Source organism: Columba livia, chromosome 3, assembly GCF_036013475.1.
Source record: "Columba livia isolate bColLiv1 breed racing homer chromosome 3, bColLiv1.pat.W.v2, whole genome shotgun sequence".
In the NCBI taxonomy this organism is placed as follows: domain Eukaryota; kingdom Metazoa; phylum Chordata; class Aves; order Columbiformes; family Columbidae; genus Columba; species Columba livia.
The window spans coordinates 88539497-88565600 of record NC_088604.1 but is presented as its reverse complement, the minus strand read 5'-3'; the positions used below and the strand labels follow the sequence as shown (position 1 = coordinate 88565600).

Here is a 26104-nt window from a genome sequence, read left to right as displayed (position 1 = left end):
TCAAAGCACTCATGCTCATAAGAAATTAATTTCTTCCATGAATTCACCTCAATTTTTCTTAAAACAGTACAGACAGATGTTTCAAAAATTCTTACATAAACTCTTTGGTAACATTTAATGACACAGTCTCTTTTCTAGTATCATCGCAGTGCCCTTAGCATCACCATTTCACTGATTTATTTTTTCCCCTCCATGGAGTTTAAAAGCAATTGCACTAAAACTCATTGTCCCTGTACAACGTGGAGCAGGAAGACTGCACAGGAATAATCTCTATAGAACTCAGGTCCCATCAGCGGCTTTTGTGCCTCAGGAGGCTGCCTGTTAAATCACTCTGAAGACTGTAAAATAACCGCCAGAAGTTGCACTACAGAAGTTATTATTTCTCATCAATTACCAAACCCATTCAACAGTAGCTTTTTCCAGCACTAGTGAGTAAAACAACCACAAAACCCCAACAACTTCTTTTACTGTAGCAAAGACCAGACGCTGGCACAGGTTGCCCAATGGGGTTGTGGAGGCTCCATCCTCAGCGGTTCTCAAAAGCTGACTGGACGTGTCCCTGGGTCTGCTCTGGGTCACTCTGCTCTCAGCAAGGAGGCTGCACCACAGTCTCCAGAGGCCCCTTCCACCCTCAGCCATTCTGTAATTCTGAGATACATGCATGGGGTGGGGGAGAATATATACATATTTTATATACACACACACTAATTCCTTCCTACCTCTGACACTTTTTGTTTCCCTGTACTGTTGGTACTACCATCCATCAAAAAGGAAGTATACTGTACTGCACTGTAACTTAATGAAGCTATTAACTACTGTCTCTAATGAAACGGAAGAGACTCATCTAGTGCCAGTAACCCAGATGAATGAAATTAACATTGAAAATTGTATGACAAATAGTGAACTACATAGGCTACTGCATGCATTTTAGCAATGTTATAATGATAAAAAGTGCGAAAATGCTTATTAACCTTTCTTGTCAATAAATTTCATAATTGCTAAATTAAGTGAAAAGCTAATTAGTTTTCATCTCATATTTTCACTCCTTCACTACATCTGGTTTATAGTTAAATTCTTGCATTACTCCCCCCTGCACTCTCTGATGTCAGCATGCCTTTAGTTAGTGGAAATGTTTATATCTTAAACTTTTTTACTTATACAACCAATTGATTCAAACAAGTACGTATTTAAATGTATTCAGACACCTGTACTGTACAGTTCCTTTGATGATTAACTTAGGGTACTCCAATTAGCTGAAACATTTCCTCAGGCAATGGCCACCCCTACTGCTGCTGACTGAAAGGACCTTGTTTATTTAGAAAAGGAGACGACTGGGGTTCCTTTCCTGAATCACACCCACGAGCAAAGCCCGGGAACCTCTGGAGCCCACAGCAAGAGATGAGAGTTTGGAGAGAGGGAGGGCTGGACCGTCCCGCTGAGCGCTCGGCCCGGTGCTCGCTGCCCATCTCTTGCTACTTGGGCAAACAGCTGAAGAACATGCTGAAAAACAGCTGCTGGCAGCAAAACCATCCACAGACAGCGACTGCTACTGTGTGCAGGCACGGGGCTGAATCCCCCTCGCCTTGATTCCTGGAGACAATTTCTGCAGTGTAGCACCTCGTTTGGGTGGTGTTTTTTTTTTTCTTGATAGCTGACAAAGCATTTCAAGCCTCTCATACATTCAGATTATTATAAAGAACAAACCCTGAAAGGGCCAGAAGAGAGAAAATGCCACAACACTAAACTCCCTAGTATAAAACCAGAAAAAAAAACATTACAGGTGTCAATCTGAACTTATTATTAAATTACATATTTCTGGCAGCATATGGCTACGGTTGGGAGAGGAACAAAGGCAAATTCTAGTCACAGTTAAAGCTGTCGAACAAATGAGATCATATGTGGCCTGAATACTCAGAACAGGATTATTAAGTGAAGGAGTAATGCTACAGACAGCTAAATCTGAGAAAAGAAACCCAAACAACAAAGAAAAAAGGCGCACCATGGGAATATACATGATGAAAAAGTTACAAAGGCAAATTGTGAACACCCTGGCCATTCCACAGCACCTGAAGACAACTTACTAGTATTCAAATACGTATATTTACATATATGAATATGTATGTACAAACACATACAAATAAGCTTACACTGGTTCTGATAAAATGGGAAATTCAAAAGCGTTCAGCAATATCACAGTTTTGGTTTTGCTGACTTTAATGAGAGCCCTCTTATGCTTTGTCAAATTCTCTAATATTGGATTAACAAGAACAGATAATGCTATAAATACTGCATACTCGCTAGCCAGCTCCCGAGTGCATAAATAAGTGGCGCTGCTCTGCTTCAAAATCCTAGTAGGATACTCCAGCTTTGTCCTCATCAATCAGATGGAATACAGTATTCAGGAAGGTAATTCTTCAAACTAATAGCCTAAAACCAGTTCTATACAGAAACTACTTGCTCTGTTATTTTTCATTCATACGCTGAGTTTTTCCTCATACACCCTTCCCCCCATTGGTGTAATGAGGGTTTTCCAAGGCTAAGACACAGATTCAGAAGAGGAATTGTAAAGAACTGCCGCCTGCTAGCACTGAAAAAATATATATTTTCAATATTTATCTTTCAAAAATCTTATTTATCATTAACTGCAGAACCTCGGTGATGCCGTTAGCAACAGAAATCTTGCAATGAGAGACTATAATTCCAAGGACTGCAGCAGATTAATGTTAAGGAAAAAACCTAAGAGCTCCTGTATTTTGATAAAAATTGTACTGAATGCATTAAGAGCAGGTTCTGAAATGTACAGCTAACCTATCTTCAAAATACACTTGGTTTTGGTTCAGATATTTTAAATAAAGCTTAAAAATTAGTTATGTTTTGATTGTGTTACTTTTTGTGGCAATTTTTGTGGGGAAAAAACAACCAGCCCTGGCATAGAAGACTATTCCTGTACACCTGATTGCTGTCTGGAATACACCAGAAGTCAGGCTGGTTTACTGGGCAGTTCTTACTGTTCTCAAAGGAGATACTGGGAAGCATCTCCACTAACCTGAACCAAAGACCAGATCTGCACAAAGGGAAAGGTGGGACAGACCACTGAAACTCAGAGGATGCAACAGCACATGTTCCATCTTGTATCTTACAACCAGCTCTTTTACAACCCTCTTTTGCCCTAAGATGTTGGTCTCATTAGGTATTCCTTGCAGTATACGTTACAGAAAATAATTTGGAACAGGAAGAGGAAAAAGAGTTAACTTGTTTGCATGACAATTCAGTGAATGTACAAATATTTATAAACCCCTCACTTTCTAGGAAGATACACTTTCCCCTGTGTATGCTCAACAGACTTAGGCACACTTCCAAGAGACTCCAAAATTACTTCCATGTATTTTTAAGGTCTGTATGATAATTAAGATCTAAATGGAAAATAGTGAAAACTTGCACTTAAAAGCTGTCTGACACCCGCTGAAATCACTAGTTAGAACAGCGGCCTTCACCAAGAGGCAGATGAAACATCTGGCGCACCAACCCTCACATCAAAAAGTGTAACAGAACAGGATCACAGATTAGCTCCCTGCACATTACACGTATAAGTTGCTATGTGTTTTTAAATATATTTCAGGCCAGTCATTTAATGCTGAACTTGTTAAAAGAAAAGCTCCAGTGCAATAAAATAACAAATTTAAAATTCTTTGTGACATTCTCCATAAGGTCTTGCTATCGGGCAAGTTCAACTGAAATTAAAGCAAACCCAAAGCTCCCCCAATCCTGTTCCAATATATGTTTCCTAAAAGTTTTTGGAAGGGGTTGTAGGTGGGGAAATGCAAGACATGTAACCTTGATTTCTTTGCCCTTGAAATGTATGGAGATGCAGTTTATTTGAAGTTATGAGCTGCAATTTTGTTAGGTGGGAATGGCTTTCCAGCTGTCTTGGGGTGGATGCTGACAATGAAGGAAGGAATTCAGAGCTGTTGGAAGCCTAATGCCGAGCAAGCCTAATGGATGTGTATTCTTTAATAATAACTATGTACCTACTCTCAAAGGTCAGTTAACTGATCACAGAGATCCTGATAGTTCTTAAAACTATATATGGCATGAAATCACTAAAAAATATCCAAGGTAAAGTTGTTCCATTTTAATAAAAATATACGTAATGAATAAAATACTTACTCTTCTGTTTCAATAACAAATCCTTTGTCATGAATCCCTAAGACTTTAATACAAAGATGTGGTCATATCTGAATTTTAAAAGATAATGATCTTAAAAAAAATAGTTTTCTATTTGGCAAGAATTTCACCAGCCAGACTGAAAACCACCCACCAGACCATAAAGAAAAATTGGTGAGAAAGCCACAAAGGCAGCAGCATACATTTTTTCGGGAGAGTATCTTATTTATTGACGCACACTTCGCTTATCCTGCTCATGGCCACTGAGAACCCTGGTGCAGAGACCCTTATCCCAGCTCTTTGCTTGGCATTGACCGTCCCAACTCTCCCACCTTTCCAAGAGTCTCTCCTGGCCCTTCTCTGCAATGCTTGAGGCACTGAAGGACCGCCTGGACTTCTAGAGCCCACCCGCCTCAGCTCAGTGCTATTGAACTTAGACTGAATACTTGTAATCACTCAGATCGTATTTGTTTTCTATTAGTGGCATTGAAAAAATGAGGTTGGAAGGTATTTCTGGGGGTCACCTAGTCCAGCCTCCAGCTTGCTGCAGAGTAAACATCGAAGCTGGATGAGGTTCCTCAGGGCCTGGTCCAGTCAGTCCATGTTCAAAAATTTTCAAGGACTAAGATTTCGTAGCCTCTGTGGGTACCTGTTGCAATGCCAACTAGAGGGGAAAAATCTCATCCCTTGATGAGATTGTGCTCATCCCTTGTGCTCTTCCTAACACAGCTAATCCAGACACAGCATTTACTATTCCGTCAGCTGGTACTACCTTTGACATTCAAAATAATTTTCCTACTGGCTTACAATTCAATATGAATTCCTCTCGAGAGATAATCCTGGCCTCTTGACTTAAGCACATTTTCCTCAAAGTTGTTCTACTTTGAATGTGGTCTTTTTCATAACAAGATTTAGGATATGGAAATGAAAACAGATGAAAAATTTTAATCAAGAGCAGCAAAAAGCAATAAAGACAAGCGAAAGCTGAGGAACGGACTTAACAAATAATGAAAAAAGTCTTAAGCAGGTTATTTGGTGAAGTACGAATGGAAATGGAAGGTTCAAGGGCATATCTGAACAGCACAAAGTATAAAAGAAGATGAATTTGGATGATTTAAGAGGATAAATAAAGGTAGGAGGAGTAAAAGTTTTAAGTACCTGGAGGACATTCTCTATTAGGATGCTGGACTTGAAAACTTAAGGCTGTGAATGAACTGACAGCCTGGTACCGATCTCAGATAGCTGGGAGTATTATAAGGCACACAGAGGTGTGTGTCTCAGCACCCGCTGGAAGGTTACACAGGCCAGGAGACCCTTATGCCCCATTCACATATATACTTCGCTTTTTATTTTTAAAAAATTCTATTGTACTGGGGCTTTTTTTTCTACTCACAAGGAAGAAGAAGCTTGTTTCTCATAACCTATGCACCCCTGCATAACCAAAATCTACTTAAATTGGAGCACCCTTCTGTCAGTCACACCAGCATACACTGAATCCCACTTTCTGCACAAGGAAGCAAACTCCAAAGAAAGCACTGATAACCACCCAAGGGGAAAGCAGCAATCCTCTGGGTCTGAGGTCTTCCTCTTGTCTTTAGAAAGGACACATTAGTAACACAGAGATCATATACGGCTGCCTTATATGCTCCTGAAAACGAATCTGAGTCAGTACAATTTTGAGGAGTACAATGCTACTATGCTACAACGTACGATACTACAATGCTAAAGGGGAAACATTAATAAGCATGTAAATTATCATATTAATCTGTTTAGACTATTCCATAAGAAATAAAACAAAATTACTGTTAAGGCCAGCAATCCTTTCATGAATTACTTCAATGGATTGATTAGAAAAAGGAGTTCTTCCTAAGTAGGAATTACTAGTGTGTTTTATAAACATCTTCAAAACATTGTCTGTAACATTTCTCATTCATCTACAGAGCATGTGAGATAGGGCTTCCGCAGTCACATTACATTTTTTGTCCTTTTGGCCACTTCAAGACTGTGGCTTCCTCACCTTATGAGCAATGCAGAGGAATGGAACACCTGGAAACCCGTAAGTGTGAGAGTTAATTTAATTTCAAAGAAATACTGACTGTGAAAAGGATGAGCTTCCAATCATCTCACCTCAGTGTACTTTAACACAGGGAGATGTAAGTATTCCTGCCTCAATACAGTAAAACGATAGAAAAATAATCTATTTATTTTATCCTGGCTGTACTGAATAGACAAGGACAGGAGTCACTGTTTTCACCTGCTGTCATGCTGCTGCTCACCTTTTCATTTCTGAATGTTGTATTTTTCCACTACTCAGAAGAAAATCCTCTTCAGAAGTAAACAGCATGAGGGATTAATGCACGGACTATGAAGATACTTGCAAAACCTCTCTTTAGATTAAAGCAAGTACAGGCTAAATTTCAAGGCATTTTTTTTCATTATGGTTTAGTAAAGAGATGATTTAGATGTCTAGTACAGAAATGTGCTAGACTGCGAGAGATAAAAGATCAAGAGAGACTTTTTTGTGAACATTACCAATTATGATGTGTTAACAAGCTCTTAAAAACCTTCCCAGGAAGAGCTGAAGTTTTTATAACTCAGAGGCAAAGATCAGCACAGCTACAGATGACTTTTAACAAACTTTTTGATACATTGAGCCCAAACCCCTCTCTTTGGATTCTCCAACCACAATGGTTATGAACTATTTAGTCTAAAATGCATGGGATTCATTTTGTGTAAAAGATAGTTCAGGTGACCATATCCACTACTTGTAATGAATGAGGGTGATTTTGTAAAGTTGAACAAGGTGATAGTGAAAATAAATCCTACAAATGCAGCAAGTCCTTAAATTTGTTTGCAGATATGACTATTAAGATCCTTACCATTAGGAGGATTTTAATCTACAATAATCATAACACTTTGAGAAGGCTCTTAGAGAACCAGTACTGGCAACTAACATAAAGTATATGCACAAAAAAGCAAGCTTGAGTATATGTGCTCAAGCTCCTCTGAGCAGGAGAGGAAACCAATCTGTCCATCCAGATAGATATGGAAGCACAGAACAGATAATACAACACATCACAGAAATAGGCAATAAGATGAGATAGTAAAAACCCATCAACATACATCATCTGATCATGGTACAGTGTCATCTCCCAGCCTCTATTAGCTCTTGCTGCATCAGTGCAAGTCCCAGACACTTTATCCTGTTTATAATTGCTGATGAGCAGCAATAAGGCCTCCATGCCTCAGCTCCTGTCCGTTCCACTTCAGCACCCACCTATTAGGTTATAACTTTTATTTACAGCCTGGCTTGATGCGCGGTTCTATAAGTACAGCTGGAAACTGAGCAGAGGGAAAAAATAAAAGAGAGTGTCCCTAATGGGCACTATTACTGCCAGGGCTGGGTGATTTATTATGCTGCTCGAAGGCTGTTCTATCATCACTTTCCTGTCGGTGAGAGAGCTCCAAGAAGGTTGGATTTCTAACACAATGCCCTCCAGAAGTCAAACACTAAAGAACAACTTAAAAGTCCCTTGGAAACCAATGAAAAACATACCTCAAAGTTCTTTTAATGTTACAAACCCCCTTCAATAACGTTTTGTATATTTTTTGCTCAGGAGCTTAACACTTCGGAGAAATTAGAAAAAAACAAACCAACAAAATCTAATTAGTGGTGTACCAAGTCTTTTTGTCCTCACTCAATATAAAGACTGATAAAAAATGATCATACAAAAGTAATGGTTTCTTGGTTTTGGCTCTGACTGGAAGTCTATGTACTTCTATTCCACAACCTGCCCCTTCTATAACTCCTAATATTCTGTCTTCTTGATTGTACGGGTTCAGTCTTGAAGCATTTGGATTTCTGGCACTGCTATGGTCAAGCACGCGCCTTAGCATAAGAACATCAATAAACTCAAAACTTCAAAGGGACCGTTCACTGCTCAGCTGCTTTGCTCAAGCTGTGGAATAATTATTCGCATCTTCTAGATCCAAATGTCAAACCAGAAAAAGTACTGATCAATGAGACAGACAGTGTGATCTTGAACAATAAAAATACCACCACACCCATGTAGGACAGATATCCTCATAAAATGCAAGCTATCTGCACAAATATAACTATACAGAATATTCAAGATGCATGTTTCTCATAAAAAACTGCTACTGAGAAATACAGTACTTAAAAACTCACCAACTTTATGCATATAATGTATGAATTGATTGTATCATTACCACATTTTATCTGCCTGTTTCTAGTACTCTCCCTACTGCACAATTAAAACTTAACTGAGTGTGCTCACACAGTTCCACTGATTTTTTCCAGGTTTCTTTAAGCTGCAGGAAAATGTTTTAAAATCCGGCTGTTTAGAATTGCATCTTAAATCATCTTTGGTTGTGCAGCAGAAAAAGAAGAGTAATATGCCACTTAGGACTGCACTTTCACAACACCAGCACCCACTATAAATGGGATCTGGATGCCCTACTGACTCAAGTAAGCCTCAAAGTATCTGCCATCAATCATAACATTACCTAACCATTAAGAAACCAATCAGAGTACATAAGAAGCTACACAGCAGGCCACATGCTCCCATCTTTTCTCCTACAAAATCTTTAGACCACTGGCTCTCAAAAACCTTTGGGGCATCATCCAAACGAATGATTGCAAGGCTTTATTCATTCTTTCCATTAGAATCCTTGTCCTAGGGGCACGCTTTGGAATAGAAATAGTTTATACCACAGCGGTGACGCTGGCGAAGAGGAGGAAGAAAAAAACCCCACGATTTGGTGTCATAACACAATTTTTTATCTGAACAGCTCCTCCAGCATCCAGGTTGACAAGTACATGAGGTGAAAACTCCTCTCTCTGTAAGAGAACTTTTCCTGTGTCTTGGCAGATTTATTGTTTTGATCTTTCTTCAGTGGTTACATTAATGCTAATAAAATATGAAAGGTTTATGTCTTCCTTAATATCCTCCTGATGGGAACCTGCATACAACATAAGTAGGTCAAATTTCTAATTTTCTGTCTCAAATGCTGATATATGGCAGACTTTAGGGAAAAACTATGCTTGAAGGAGGAAAAAAAATTACACAGATGAATTCCACCAAAACATTCTTCCTTCAAAGCTCTTCAGAGCAGAAGAAACGTAGAATACTTGCAGAAAAGAAGCTTAAACACAATGTGTAGTATTGACAAACATTGCCTGTATGACTTAAATAACTTCCTAGGAAGGGAGACTAAGCTGAAGTGAATGCAGAGTGAAATAGTCACTTACACAGTCTGCTGCTGATGCCTGAAGATGTCACACCATTTCTAGGTACTATTCTGTGGCCCATGTTTTCCTGTCAATTCCCATATATATTTGGATTCCCAAATACAGACCTTGAAAACATGGTAACCTAATGTAGAAAATCAAAGTTTGCTGAAAATTCAAGCTCTGTAGAGGAAAACTGTAACTCCTGGTAACAGGTTTATTAGTGTAAGGGACTACAAACAAAATATGCAGATCACTGAGCAAATAATGTAAAAAGCATTTGGGGAAAATGAGGTAATATAAAATCATTAGGTTTAGTTGACTGAGGACGAAACGTGACATCGAATTAAGATGATCTCCTTGTTTTCTTGCTAAACACACCAAATGATTAACATACAAGCATGTAGGGACCAAACATTAGCATAAACTGCAAATAAGAGAACTACTGAGCAAAGTTAGCCAAGCATTTCATGGATGGTTTTCAACATGTATAGTAGCTTCATCTGCTTTATTCTAAGGAGCTGTTACTGTTGCGGTTTGACACTCCACATAGACTGACTTGCCTTTTTGTTAATCACAAGCACATTTTTTTAAAATATTCACACAGTACTCTCAGTTTTCAGTATCTATAGTATCATAGAAAGCTTCAAATGACCCTGCAATGAAAACCAGAGTTAAAACATTACAATAGCTAACACATAAAGAAAATACAGTTTAGTAATACCATAAGCAAAGCAGATTAGTTTGCAAGAGATACAGTGGCAAACATTTGGTCTTGTTCAGGTCCACCTCCATGGCAATACAGATAAGAAAATCCCCAGTCTTCCTATTCTGGAGAAGCTGGATTCAATACCTTCCAGTGCCAAACTCAGAGAGTTCTTCGGCAAGCAATCCCCACAGCACTGTCACAGATTATCACACACTGAGAGGTCTGCACCAAGTGCAAGGTAATGAGGATTCTCTTTAAGCTTCCTTCACTGCAGACCAAGCCAACTTGCAGCATCACACACTCGCTGCAAGCTAAAAGCACACGTATATGGTACAAGGACAGTTCAGCTAAACATACCATAACACGAAACACTTTTAAAAAGAATGATTTCGGAGGAAATTTACTTTGAACTTCTGAAAGAATAAGAGCCCTTAATCAAACAGCAACACTCTTCCTTTCTGCACACTCAATACAGCTCAACTGGTTGGTACCTAAGTGCAAATACAGGCAAATATTATTTTGGCAACACAGGCTGCTAGCACATAACAAGCACCTAGACACCAGCCACTGACACTCCACTGGGGCCTATGGGTTCCCGCAGTGGAAAGGATCACATGAACTGTCCTTCATCAGCGCAAAACCAAAGCCTGCAAAAGGTGTGAGCCAATGTGAGCAACCGGGCTGCCTGCCTGAATGAGCTCCCACGGCTCCTCGTGACAGATCAATCAGAGGAAGAGACTTCCATCTGGCAATGACCCAACGCATCACTACTAACACTAGCGCTGTGAGAGATTATCCATCTATATCCTCCATGCTGAAATAAAGTCATCAAAAGGACCTAAAGCAGGTAAAATTTAGTCCCAATGCAAACATCAGCTGTCTATACTGCATCTTCGATCAGGGAAAGTCAAGTCAATATACTCCAAGCAGTTTTCTACTCAATACTTCACATTTAAAGGGGAGGATTTCCAGAACACAATCACAATCATTAGACTTAAATCAAAACGATTACTCCTGTATGACTTACGTTCACAAAGATTAACTGAAAACACAGCCTATGTACAGAATTATGTTTAACGGGACTCTGAGATGAACTATCTGTCATACAAATCCTTATATCTCTCTCTCTCTATATATATATACACATGATTCTGACAGCAAAGCAAGAGTATTTATTTTCATTTGGCATTCACCAGATATAGTTACTACCCCTGAGTATGAAACTACAACCATACAGCTACATATCACGCAAAATCTAATTCCTCGACCCCCACAAAACACGTACCTGAGTCGCAAGATCTTTTGGTTGGTGTGGTTAATGAGGCATGAGCTGTATCTGTGCATGGCCCACCTGGAAACAGAGAAGATCATATGTCTCAAAATGCCACCTATATTGACCGTTTACAACCACATCAAGACTATACTTAGGAATATAAAATGCTGAGGAGCACTTGTCTTTGGAAAGCACGTTTGGAAGTAGTCTACAATTCTCAGTATTTCCTTCCCAGTCAAATACGAACATGTCTCGCACTGAAAAAATAGATGACAAGTTGGGACAAAAAGACAAGTTATGTTATACTTTAGAAACATTTCAAGAGGCAGTTTTAGGAAAATACACACTGTAATTGCAATTTTTCCAGCATTGACAAAGGTACTTTTTTATGCTGGAACAAAGCTAGACTGTATCTAGCTAACCCACAAGCAATGCAAAGGACAAAGTGATGGCAACTTTGTCACTGACTCCAGTGAGATAACAACTTTGCCTCTTATCTTGTTCTCATGTCTTCAGAGCGTGGCACAAGCATATGCTAACAAACTGTTTCCATGTTTAAGTTTCTTTGGTTGAACTCTGGACTGTTGGCCGCTTATCAATTATCTACTTGGTAGTAAATTGTTTTCTGGCTTTTTTTCTTAACACGCATCATCATTGAGGAATTCTCCAGAGATCTTGGTAAAATAGCAACCAATTGAGTATCCTCAGTAACTCGCAGTATAAGTAAATAAATAAACCACACCCCCTTGCCCTGTATAGTGAAGCCCAGGCAAATCAACAGTAGCATTACCACTGGTAATAACACAACATAGCTTTGATAGTTGGATATTATAAATTGGATGTTGCTAGAGAGCCTGAAATTAAATTAGATCTAGTAAAGTTTGGCTATCAAAATACCAATAATCACATTTGCATGGGACTGCTGGTGATAGAGTATTGATAGGCTCACAATACAACAGAGCTTAGCATGACATGTTAACCTTCAACAAAAGTTTTCACGTCCTGAAATCTTTTTTTCCCTTAATATTTTTTCAGTCTTTGCATATCTGGAAAGCAGCACTTGGGCTTTGGGAATGTTTTTCTCTTTTCAAATGCTTTCAAATCTGGCCTTGTAGTAAACTGTTTCTTTTTGCTTCTCTCCAAGATGCTTCCCCTTCATGTTTTTCTTTCATTTCTACTTTCAGTTATCAGGTCTTAGGTAACTTTGTCTACCCTCATAGCATTTTAACACTACAAAATAGAAAAATACACCAAAATACACCATTTTTTAACCGTGCAGCAGGTAATCTTGAAAGCGGGGGGGGCGGGGGGGCTACAAAAGGCCAACAAGTCTGTGTTCAGCCTGCAGACAAACACTGAGGCCACTCATTAGGGCCTGGCCTGATGTTAAGCAAAAGAAACAGGACACGGAAATGGACCAAACACAACCTAGAAATGGTTGTGTGTTAGTAATACTGTTGTGAAAGGCTCAAAAAATGCCCAATCTAGGGTTTAGTGCATTTGGGAAGAAAACCCATCCTGCATCAGAACCTTTACCAAGCTTCCTATTGAAACCCTCCCTATATTCAAAAAAACTACACAGCAGGTCTGTCAAGTCAGTCTCAACTTTCAAAGACCAAATATATAGTATTTGTTTTCAATACCGAATTTCTGTAAACAATATATATAACAGGATACAGAATGTATCAAGATATATACAACAGGGTATGGAATTTCAATGAACTGGCTATAGACCACAGCTCCCTCTTAAGATGCAGCAGCTTTTCTTTAGTTTTAGTTACATTTTCTCCATTTCACTGAACAGACATTGATAGGCATCATCACTGTGGACTATCAAATAAGACTAATCCTTGCAATTACTGTGTAGTAAATATTTAAACTAGTTGATATTTTCAGCATCCAACTAAATATAAAGGATCTTTATTTCTCACTCTCTAAAGTACAATAAGTTGGTATGTATTCTGCACTTCCCTGTGTCAGAGTTTTTCTTTTATTTAATCTTCCCTCATTAGGTATTACTTTCATATAGGTTTGATTTGTATAGCCCAGCACCAGAGTTTCAACAAAGAGTATCTTGGGATTTGCACGCACGTGTACCAGTGCCTAATAGCAGCAAAGGCGGCACGTCCTCTGCAGCACTTCCTTCTGCTACTGTTTTTGTTCTACCATTAAAAATGTCATGCATAATTCAATTCTATGTAATATAGGCTTGACTGTGCAATTCTACATGGAAGTCATTATGCTGAATCCTTTTTGTATACATTATGGCTAATACAGGCATCTCTGTATTATTTGAAACCAGGCAGCGTATTTCCCACAGCTTTGATAAAAATTCTGCATGAAAGAAAAGAGAAGCCATGTACAGTAAACCACTGGTCCTTCTTGGCTATACACATGACTCAGGAAAGATCTGCACCTTCATTCCCCAAAAAATAAGTGTTTCAAGGGAATTTAACCGTGGTATATAAAATTCTTAAGTGAACAGTGAAAGGCCACACGTCTAGCTTTTAACATGACCCACAGGGCTGCAGACTGCAATTTTTTTCTCAGCACACGAGATTAAAATGGAAAAATAAAGATATCTTTCTACTTTATATCCAATTAACAGATTAAACAATAGCTTCTGCTCTTATTTTTTTCCAGTGTATGCTTTCTGGCATTTGCATCTCCCCTTCCAAACAAAAGCAGTCACTACCCAACAATGTAATCCCAAGAGAAGTCAATTAAAAATGAAAAAATACTAAAACCTACTAAAGGAATTAGAATTGCAAGAATCACTGAGACTGTAAATTCAAACATAGAACTGATAAAGGACAAAACAAGATCCTGTAACTCAAACATTATTACATATTAAAACAAAAGGTCTTGCTAATGTAGCTGCTATGTTCGTGGCTTCTGGTATCCCTACCCTTCTGTAACTTATTGTTTATAAATATATCGATTTGGAAAAACAGGTTCAAAACCAGTTTCTCTGCTAACTCCCTAAAGTAGCAAAATACTACGTATTACTTATTTTTCTATATATCTATTAATATTGTTATTATTTACTGTTACAGACGATTATAATTTCTATATATTTTGAATGCTTTTCTGCATTGTCCACCTTCCTTCCTGAAAGATGGTAACAATTGCCAAGGACCACCTGTCCTGCAGGACACCCCGAGTCAGGGTCACTTCTTGTTTCTCCTTCCTGGAGTCTTCGCCAAGTGCAGTGACTCCACTCAGGCTGAACCTCCTGTGCAGGAATAAGTGAAATACCAGGGCAACCGCCCTTGCTTTGCTGTTCGAGGAAGCGCTGAGTTGGAACCCAGAGCAGCTGTGGCACGTGTGTTTGAGCAGCACTCAGAAGCACTTACCGAGCAGAGGAAGAGATGCAGAATGGAGTGAAACCAGGCTTGTACAAGAGTACAAAGCCTAAGATTACAATAACAAACTGAACCAATTACAGAGAACACAAAAACTGCAAACCAGATAATGAACAAACGTGAAAAATAAGCGAAGGAGGCTGAAACTCAATAACACTTGATCAGAGTGATACAAGCACATCCAAGGGTTGCTTTGAGCTTTCGGTACAGGGATGGCTCCTTCCCAGAAAAACATCCCCAACTCCCTGCACGCACCGGGCCGGCAGAGGGTAATAAGAGCAAGGCGAATTTCCTCGGAGAGCAGCGTTGTAGCCTGGACAGGGAGAATTTCATGGCTATTTGCAATATAAGAAAGAACCCACCTTTGGAAACCTGTCGAAACCAGTAATCTAGTTGTGTGTTTCCTGAATTGGTAGAGACATAATCTAATTAATCTACACAATTGGGCTTGAAAACAGCCATTGATTATAAACATCAATACATAAACAAACAGGAACATAAGTCTCTAGATGCAGTCTGCACAGGCAGAATAACTCTCCTTCAGGAACAAAAGCAAATGAATTTTACAGCACTTAAGAACTGCATGTTTGCTGCAGAATGGGTAAACTGCATGATAATTTAAGCTTTGTTATTACAAAACAAGTAAGAGGATTGTCTCACATACAAAGAAATACTTTTAAAATCTAGTTTTACAAATCTGCTATTATTTACTTCTGTGGATTTTTATCTACGTGCAGCTTTTGGAGAGAGAAGTGAAACGTGGGCTGCTGTGCTGCTGTGGACAGCTGGTAAACTTAACAACTATAACAAAGTAAATAGAGACAAGATTCAGATTCCCGCTTTTTTCCCCTGTTATTGTTTCACTCACCTGCTTTTCCTCAGTTTCCTCATTTGTAAAAAAGACATGAAACTTTCCTAATTTATAGGTGCAAGCTGAAGTTTAAAACTGTGCTTTCGAAACTGGCAATTAAATTATAATTTTATAAATGATTTTAATGTAACCTTGATAGCTGTGCCACTCTAACCCACATTTTTCTTATGCGACTATGTTTCTGTTTCATGTTCCACAGGGTCCTTTCACTTTAATAAATGGGACCCTAAGGATATACTGTATACTCTGCAGTGTGAAATGACTATGAATCAGAGGGAACAATTAACAGTAGTACTATTCTAGTACTAGTCTTCATTATGTTTGAAAATTATCATGCCAGAGATGTGGAAAGAAGTGTTCATTTCATAAATCTACGGGCCAGTTCTTGGCTTAAGATGTCAGAAGAACAAGAAATGTTCTTTAAATGAAACTGGGACTAGACTGAAACTTACGGAAAGATCCTCACGCCATGAAATGATGATGAAGGCGACACTTCCACCAGACACTGATTTGTTCAGATTTCTAATTGCCTGTATGTTCTGTATTGGCACCTAATACTAGTGGTATTTCTCAAAAGACAACTCATATAGCCCACAACTAAATATGGTTTTATAATTGAAAGCATTCTTGCAAGTTACCAGGAAAAAAAGGGTTTACAGCAGTACTAAAATAAAAAAAATATATTATTTTGTGATAAATATTCTAAATGAAAAACTGAATTACTGTTAATTTTAACATGAAAAACAGTACCAAAAGGCTATTTGTACACACCATCTAATGAAAAGAAGGCTAAAAACAGGACGCTTAAGAGGTAAAACACATTTTACTATTACCTAACTTAATAAAAGAAAAAGACTGAGAAAATGGCAGGTTCTTACTCTGTGGCACAGAAATCCAAAGATGACTGTAATATTAAAAAACACCCAGGTGCATATTCTATATGAGAACTATGTCCCCCCCTGCTCTGATACAAGACAAACAAAACTGAGTACAAGACAAAAGAATATGTGGCAATCTTGTGAGCCGATGAGGAAAATTAGTATTAATCCTCATCATCACCTATCTGCAGCTTTCTCAGTTATGTTTAGGTACAACTTTAATAGCAATATTAAATCCTGTGAGTTAGGTAGGCTAGTTTAGTAGCTCAGCATCGTTTCAACAGTTACTGCATTCTTTTGGATCAGAGAAAAACCTACAAATCAGTATCAGAATAAATTAGGTTAGCAACAAAGCAAATTATTTTCTACAACTATCTGTGACAAGTAAGAGAAATCAGGCGGTTAGCTGGGTCTTTTTATACATCTAGTACTTTACAGAAGTGGGTATACACATAACCTTCAGCCAAAGACCAGCCAGAAAACAAAGTTACCCATAGCCAGAATTAGGAAAAAAAAAAAAGCAGCTACATCCTGACCCCTACTGCAATGAGGGACTGAATTCTCGAAGTCAGAACCTTTAGAAATGTATATAATGGACAGCATACAGGAACAATTGTCATTTTAGAAATCACCTCCTTATTTAGGACGCTCAAAACACAATGAAGGATATCACAATAATAATAGGAAGTATTTTCAGAGCACACATAAGGAAGCTGTCATCTCTGACTCTGCTGACAAACCCAGGCAAAATGCAAAAACTGTGAAGCCATTATAAACTGGTAGAAATCTTTTGCATAGTGTCAGAGAAAAGACCATTCAATTAAAAAAAAAAAAAAAGAGAAAGGATGAACTTGTTTATAATTTTTTTCATAACTTATGTTGAAAATACTGACATAAGATTTCTTTTTTTTAATTCCAAAACCAGAAAAAAAAAATCATTCTTTTGTCTAGTATGAAAGCGTATGTTTTTTTTTGCACAGTCATGCTTCAACAAGTCATGAAATTCAGAGTATAAAGATCCAACAGGTGCAGCAGAAAAAACAATCTCTCGCCTTTCTGCCAGAGATCTCTTACAGAAGCCTGGTGCATCTCCGTCTCAGATGCAGAGATGCAGTACCCTTTATGTAAATGAAGTAACTTCACTAAATTAACTTCATAATCTGGGTATCTCAGTAGTTGTAGCTCATGTAAATGCTTAATAAAATAATGTTTCAAAAGCATTCTTCAAACTTCTGTTGCCAATTTAAGTGTTTCTGATAAACTAATTATGTTTTAAACACTTCGCTTGACATGCAACAGTTCAAATTCTGGAGGGTATACAACAACTAGTCAAAATTTACAGGTATTCAGTCCTGCAAATTCATATCTAGGCATTTACAATTCAGCACATACAGAGGAAAAGTGGCTGAAATCTCCAATGTATTGTTTGACATTTACAGCAATATCTCAGATCTTTGTGTATCTTCTTATAAAGTCTTCAGTGTAGAAATACAAAGCATTTAACTCTTCTAGAAACATCAGATATTCCTTCTGTCCTTTTTCAATTGTGGTTCTTGCTAATTCAAGCTGGTCAGGAAGAGTTAAGCAGATAATTAAATAAAATCAGGGCAGCTAAAGCTAAGAACTACTGAAATATCAAATCCAATCCAGCTGCCAGAGTCAGAGTTGTTCATGTTGACATTTCTTCTGTCACATAACAGCACAGTTAGTTTTCAACCTGCACAGTGTCAGCGTTAGGTCTACTCAAACAGTGACGGGAAAATAACGTGACAGCCCCGAAGAAAGCAATGAAGGCCTCAAACTCAGCAAAATTATTCCATGTGCAGTGTGACCTTTTCTTTACCAAAATACATAAAACCTTCCCTAATAAGCTGATTTTCTTAAAGAATGCTGGTGGCTGGAGGTAGGGAGAGAAGCGAGGGCCACTGTCAAACCCCTTTTTTCCTGTCAAAAATAAACAAAATCCCTGTCCACTCAATAAGAAACGGAAACCTTTGATAGAGCAACCAGCCCATGTGGTGACTGACACTGAAATAACTACCATTAGGACCTCCTAAATGAAGGGAGGAGATGAAGGGAAAAATGATAATAGATGAAAACTATACAAAAACTCGAACAGAGAAACTTAAGTGCACATGAAGCAGCAGAACAAAACTTAGACTGATTCAACCACCTGTTAACAGATTATTAAAAATCTGCGCAAATCTAGATTTAGTAAAGCTATACCAATATACTCCTTGTCTGCAAAGGTTTGTTTCAGAAAACTTACTGCAACTGATAAGACCTGAAGGTTCTGGACAGAAAAAAGGCAACTCAAGCAGCATATGGGGGAGGGAAAAAAAAAGATCTTAGAACGTTCCCCCCAACACACACAAAAAATTGCAACAGCCAAACAAAACACACATGAATAAGGGGAAAAAAAATGTCCTGAAGCTTGCATGAAGCCTAAATCTTTAACACATTTTTGTTGACTGCAACTGTGAGACTGAGAATTAACTTTCAAATATGAGGGAGAAGAGATATTAATTTGCAAAGGAGATACTGGGGTATCTGAACCTGAATCACTGTTCAGAACTGTGGGTGGCAGGAGATGGAAAGTCACTACAACTGGTTGTGTATATAAGACACTCAAGAATACAAGTCTCACAGAAAATCAAAATAGTAACAAAAAAGGCAGAAATACTTGCATATTGTCAAACTGAACTCCTGCAAAATCTAGTCCAAGGAACTTTTATCCTATATCATTCATTCTGTGATTTAAAAAGTAAATGGTTACTTTAAAAAGTACAAAAAAACCCCTCACTTTCTCTGATACAGAATATGAATCTTACCACATGAGATTTCTATGGTTCTCTTCAGTTGTTGTAACACGAATGGAATTTGTTAATTACCGAAATGACTCGCTGCAGTTCTGTACAATCTGTTTAGCCCATGGACCCAAGTACTATGGCAAATGCCTTGATGTGAGACTCTTCTCAAAAGCTTGAAAGGGGAGAGAGCAGAGCAGAATGCACCACGAGAATCCTTCCTGAGTACTCCAATCTTTCCATGCTTTGATAGGGATTACCATAATGATCTCACACACTGATTTCTGGTGAATAACCACAATTCTGTTCAGGCCACTACATAGCTGTACATCATCACATGCCACTGTAAAATATTACTCTTTGAAGAACAAATCTGTTAATGAGAGCAGTGCATGTTTTGTAGAACTTGCTGCAAAATAAATAAATATTGCACAGAAAAATACACCTTCAAATTAAAATCAAAAAGACATTTAAAAGTTTCACCATTCTTCATTACGGGAAAGAATCTTCCATGCTGAGGCTATTATCCATCAGAAAAGTTCCATCTGTGTATAATTATTTCTGATAAATGATATTAAGCTTCATTAAGGAGGTAGTGGAGATGTGAGAGAAGACAGAGTAAGCTCAAACTGTAAATAAATCTCTCCACTGTATTTCACTTAAAATCACCCCAGCAGGAAGTCATAAAGAATTTTTTTAATAGGTAATATTTTCAAATGCTCTGCAGGCTGTGCTGCCTAATATCCGTCACCTTCAGTGTATGTCCAAAAGCTTACAGCAATTCAGGATGAAGGACACTATTTAATTTCCTTCCCTCTTCTCCATCCCTGTAATCACCTTCCCACTTACTCCCAAGATCTTCTCAGCCACGACAGAAATGTTTTGTTGTAACACAATTTAAGTCCTGACTGAACAAATTTTCAGAAAACCTGACACATGAGGCAGTGGCAAAGCACGCTGTGACACCAAGCAGTAGATCCTGGCTAACAAGCGAGCAGAGGTGCGGAAACCCCCTGCCCCGTGAAGGCCCAAATGTGTTGTTGAAGCACAATGTTTTGCTGAATTCTCTAGGAAGGTTGTTTTAAAGCCTTGTTTTTACAGCAGACTACAGGTTTCCCCTGAAGCAGCGCTGGACAGAAGGAAGAGATGACGGGTGCTCAGCAGCAACTGTGTATGTGAAGGAGAGACAAGAGTTACATGGCAAGTTTATTTTTATTACAAGAACTGTTATCAGAACATTCACATTTGAACCCTGCTGAATTTCTGGCAATATTCTCACATACAGACAGAAAACAATAATTCCATTTAAACATTTTATTTTAGTTAGACTAATAATTACCACAATCCCAAAATGACACTTTGTGCTTTGTCCACAGCCAATCTGCAGAAGTAAAATGAATATATATGCAAAGCCTACACACTTGTAAACAGAATAAACACTTCAGTAACTCAGCAAAACCATTCTATGCAAACAGTTAACACAACTGAAAACAAGTGTAGCATATCAAAGATTTTTCTCTAGTCCTAGTGCTTTATCAGCAGTATTTCCAAGCAGTTACCTCAATGTTGAAGAACCACAGCAGCTCTAGTAGATTCCCTACTAAAATATTAGTATGTTTTTCTTGCAGTGTGTACATCTATTTACCAGCCAAGAAGCACAAGCAAACTCAGCTCAAGCAGCATTCTCTCCTTAGAGAATCTTCAGAAATAAAGCTACAGTTGGAGGAAAATGAAACTACAAATTCCACAGTTGAGTTTAAGTTGTAGAATGCAAATCTTAAAACTCCACATATTAGGTACAGAATATGGAGAGCTTTAGCATAATTTAAAAGACGACTTCATCTTGTTGTGTTTGTTAATCTTTAACATCTTAACTTACCTTCATGGAGAACTTCTGCCTTACAAAGAGGAAAGAGAGGTCATGGAAGAAGAGATGGATCACCGCATGAAGCTTAAGTTTTATGCATATACCCTAGCAGCAGTCTAGACAAACATTCATTACAGTCAGTGCTACGTGCAATTGCAATTACTAAAAACCAAAAGGTTTTAAAGTAAAAATATAGAAGACATTGGTGTTTATCCTAGAATACATGTATTAATTTACCAGCATTGCAAGAAAAAGTTTCTCAAAATGAAAGTGCCTCAAAATTGTAACGAAAATGTATACTGCAGTTCAAACAGCTGTAAAGTTCATTAGAAACTCCTGTGACCCGTTCTAACTTGTTCTTCAGTTAAAGCCATCAATGTCTATTTTGTGAATAACTCCTCACCTTTCCCTTTGCCCAAAACACAGGCCATTGACTTGGAAAGGGGGTCAGTAAAACATAAGCCTGAGAAGAAAACTAAAATGTTTTATGCCTCCTTTGCTGTCACTTAGGACTTGTGCACTTACATTCCTCTTTGCTTGGTGAAGTTACATTCAGTTCTGTCAAAAGTTGCTGGTTGGAGTTAGCGGCCTGCGTGGTTAGAGAGGTATTGCTGTTGTCACTGTTCGTTTCTCCAGAGAACAAATCTGACTGGCTGTTGCTTGTGCTGGGGGTAGAGTCATCGTCTGGCTGCTTCTTCTGGAAATCTATCAAAACCAAGATTTCATATGTCATCCCACTTGCTCAATCTAAACATCCAGTGCTATGCAGAAAACCTGAGCATAACAAAAATAACCCCAAAACACTGCCAGAAGTATCATCATTCTGATCATTCGTATATCTCATACAACACTCAATTAGAGTAGCCTTCAAGTTTTTGTTTCTTAAAAGTTATTTGTTGTTGAACATCCAACAGTTTTAGAACTACACAAAGTTCTTGTCTCCACAGCTCTTCAAGAGCATCCAAAGCTTACCAGGGTGTATATCAGTGTACACAGACGTAGCACCATTTTAAAAACAGTTCACACAAAGTATGTACGAAAGCATAAAGATGCAAACATTCAATGAGGGAAGAACTAAGGCATGCACATACAAGTATAAGGAGATGTTACACTTCTCTAAAAGCAACACTTCTTTCTGCTGTTTTATGAAATCCCACCTGTAACAGTTGGAGGGCTTTCCAAACCCACAGTGCCAATAGCTGATGAAGTACAGCACTACTCCCAGTTCCTGCCAGCTACACTACTGGATTTCAGCTCTGCGGCTGGCTGCCCCAGGGGAACACCCCTCCCAAACAAGTGGATTTGGTTTGCTTAACATCCAGTTACTCTCCTAATACAAAGGCACCTCTTCCTTGTGAAAAGACAGCTGAAGATGAAGTACACCACCTCTTGGTATTCTTGAACACATTGTATTAAAAAAATGACATATAAAGGGAGAACTTATTCATTGTGCAAACATGTACATAAATCAGTATCAGTTGCTCATTATGATGTCATGACAAGAGTAGAAAGCAGAGCAGTCCGTAAATATTTGCAGATGATGATGTGTTCGCCAACATGACTCACTGGATTTAGGAAGCACTAGAGTCCCTAAACGCTGATTTAGGCTTTAAGTGATTTGCCAGAGAAATTAAGCTGTAACTTCTGCTGTGGAAGACAAGCTCAAAGGCAGGGAGGAGGAGGAAGGAGGCGGCAGACAGGAAATCATCCACCTCCACAACACAGCTCTGAAAAAACAGTGGGATGCTCTTTGTCAGGGACGGGTTACTGGACCCAGGAAGATCGCCTACTCAGGCCTCACTAGTTATCAACAAAATTTCACCCGAGTTGGTCTCCTGGATATTATTAGTGTGTTTGCACAGTCAGAAAAGCTTCAGGTGCTTGGGGTTCTGCACCAGCCACAATCAGACAGCTGCAGCAATTAGAACTGGAGCCACCACCCCAGATACTCAGTTCTTCACGCCTCTACTGACGGAAGGGGAGCTCACAACTGGAGATGTTTGTAGAACCATGAATCTTTAAATAATAAGTACAGAAGATACCTTAAAATTTCACGTTGCCTGCAAACATAAGGTGGCTACAAAAGTTGTGTTTTACGTGAGAATGTATCCAAGGCAGTGCACAGAAGTAAAGCTGTGTTGTGTGTACCTATCAGAAACGGGAGCAACTCCATCTTCCAAGTAGCAGAGTGAAATTAATAATTATGGTCAATATTATACACTGTGAACAATCTATAAAATGCATTAAAAAAGAAAGTCTAGAGTTACAGAACACCAAGAGTTACTACAAAATAGTAACTGCAAGTTAAAAATTCTCAGCCAGTATCTTATTTTTTTTGCTATAATAGATAGCTGCAAATACTTTACTCAGGCTGCACCAGCTCAGTGTTATCCACAAAAGGCATTTACAGAGAAATGTAAACTATTTTTACAATATGGTCTACATAATACAAAGTCCTGACAGTCCTTTAATGACAGTATGGTAAGTACTAGTGCTACACTGTGTTTCCCAAAGCTACAAGTTTGAGAGCACACTGACCAAGCTGTTTTGTTTTTTGGATGGTTTTGTTTTGTTTTTTCTTCCCTGAAAAACTATTCACTTTTGCAACCTATTGATAAATTCCCCAACTTTAAAGAGAGCATAAAAGGCTGTCAAAAATGATCATTCAGTGACAGCATTTCCCAACAAGCTTTCTAGTGAAACAGTTCAGAGCTGCCACACAGAAGCAAGCTCCACCATGCCAGTGAAATGCTCTTTGCCTTCATGAATCCAGGACCTTGTGTTCAGAACTAACTTTTACTCAGACCACAAATCAATTACCTTGCAAACAAGTCTTAGCCAGCTCAGATGTGTGGAACCTGAGAACATCTCTCACTCTCCCTTTTTAACCAATTTTTCAGTGTAGACAAGAGTACCTGAGACTGCCAATCTCAAATGCCCTAAGACACACTAACTGTAACTGCAACTGTATTAGTTATTTACACTATGTGGTCCAGTATTTACCTGGTACAAATACCTATATATCAAAAAACACACCGGATAAGCTCTATTATATTTCTTCTGTGTACCAGTGGGTAGCATTTGGCTTCTGTTAACCAGGAGTCTTGTTAACACAATTAATTTGCAGATCACCTTGATTTCCTCCCAAGCACAATTAAAGCTGGCAATAATTACAGGAGAGCCGTGTCCAAATAAATCCAGTTAAACCTTAACTGCCTAACAAATAAAACAAAACAAAAGTATACACACAACAGAGGCAAGACCCTGGCAAATTTTGAAGGTGAAGCTTTATTCTGATTAAAATCAGAACATAATTCTGTTGACAGAACACTGACCTCTCCTAATCATCTCAACGAGGAAGAAACAGAAGAGTTGGCAGATATTAATCGTAATTTCCAGAAGTTTCTATTTAACTAGAGGTGCATGCAAAACACTTTAAAATTATTTTTTTCCATATTTTTTACTGGGACTTTCACCATGTCAGCAAAACCCATGCCAAAATACACAACTGACCAAAAATCCATCAAACCCACTTTCCCCTTTCATGAAATGTAACTATAACTTTTACAGAAACTTCAACTGGTACACAGGTGTAGTGGAAACAAACTTTTTCCATTAGTCAGTAAATAAGTTTTCTTTTTCCTCTCAACATTGTATCTTTTTCTCCTCTGCCTTCAGGTTTGGGGTGTTTATGGTGGTTGTTTTTGTTTTGTTTTTAAAGTTCAAGATATGCTGGTGTTAGTTACAAGATAGTGTCAGCACCAAAATAAGGTGTGAAAATTAGCCATTTCCTGGATGGGGGAATAACAGAAGGAAACATCTATCAATAAAATGCGTTAAATACAACCAATAAACTACTGCATAGTAGAGAGGCTGCTAGTAGTAAGCAGCAGCACTGCCGGTCTCCTAGCTCCAAAATCCTATTTGCTTTATTGAGTTTAAGGGTCGCACCCAGCATCTCAAGTACCTGAGCAGGAGCTGAAAAACCGAGGTAGGGCTCTCATGTACTGGGTGTTAATAGTAAGAGTGTTATTTTTGTTTTGTTACTAAAGATTCTTTGCAAACAAAACAATGACAGTGCATACACAGACATGATACAAACATTTCATATTCTCTATATACAATGATTTGAAACAGTTTAGACTAAAAGAGAGGCAAGAAGACAGATTTGTTCCAGACGAGTTATTTTGCAAGACAATCTTTTACCCACTCACAAAATAACACGGATAATGGAAGCTATTACCTTTACAGCTTCTGATTCTAACCCATAAAACCAGAGGTGCCACATGAAATCACATCTGCATGGGAATAAACTCCCTTGTACATTTGTCTAGTTATTGTCACCAGGTTGGAAGAGCCCGTCTTCCCAATACGTTCTTTTCACCAATTACTTCAAGATCAAACTAACAAATATTTAGAACATCCAACCTCTTCTATCACCTAAAATACTCCATATTCTGTGATATAAAAGATCAGATAGTCCCAGTTCCAGTATTTAGTTTACTTTAGCCATCAATATCGAACAAAATACCTAAGGAAACACCGAGTCCTCAATTTTTGCTGAACTGCAAGGGGCCTGTAACTAAGCAGGGAACAACATTTCAGCTTCTGGTAAGTAACTTCGTGATTACGATCAGCTGAAACTTGAAGTAAAGGCAAATAGGAGCAATATCAGCATGTCATAAAGCATTTTATTCTGCAAAAGACAGGCATGTCTAAAGTATTATGGGAAATTACTTAACACTAAGCCAGAGCATTTTCTCATTTTCACTCATGCTATTGTATAAGAAATTATAAAATTTATGAAATTCCCAAAGGGCCTTAAATGCCATGTCTTCTTTTAGATATTTTAAGGGTCATGGTTATAAACGCTCCCTATTCATTGGTCTATAACAGATGTTTTCATTAATAAGAAATAG

General features: G+C 38.3%; 1 protein-coding gene across 4 annotated transcripts in view; it reads right to left on the bottom strand.

Annotated features, from left to right (window-relative positions):
* The window catches only part of ZFAND3 (zinc finger AN1-type containing 3), a 139422-nt gene that overhangs the window by 26321 nt on the left and 86997 nt on the right, over positions 1–26104 (bottom strand). For 3 of the 4 annotated variants that reach the window (XM_065058132.1, XM_065058130.1, XM_065058131.1), the window contains 2 exons: positions 21711–21890; positions 11410–11475 (listed from right to left, as the gene is read on the bottom strand). In XM_065058132.1, the coding sequence (XP_064914204.1) occupies positions 11410–11475; positions 21711–21890 (246 nt within the window). The remainder of the gene's footprint in view (positions 1–11409; positions 11476–21710; positions 21891–26104) is intronic. The other variant, XM_065058133.1, reaches the window with a different exon arrangement.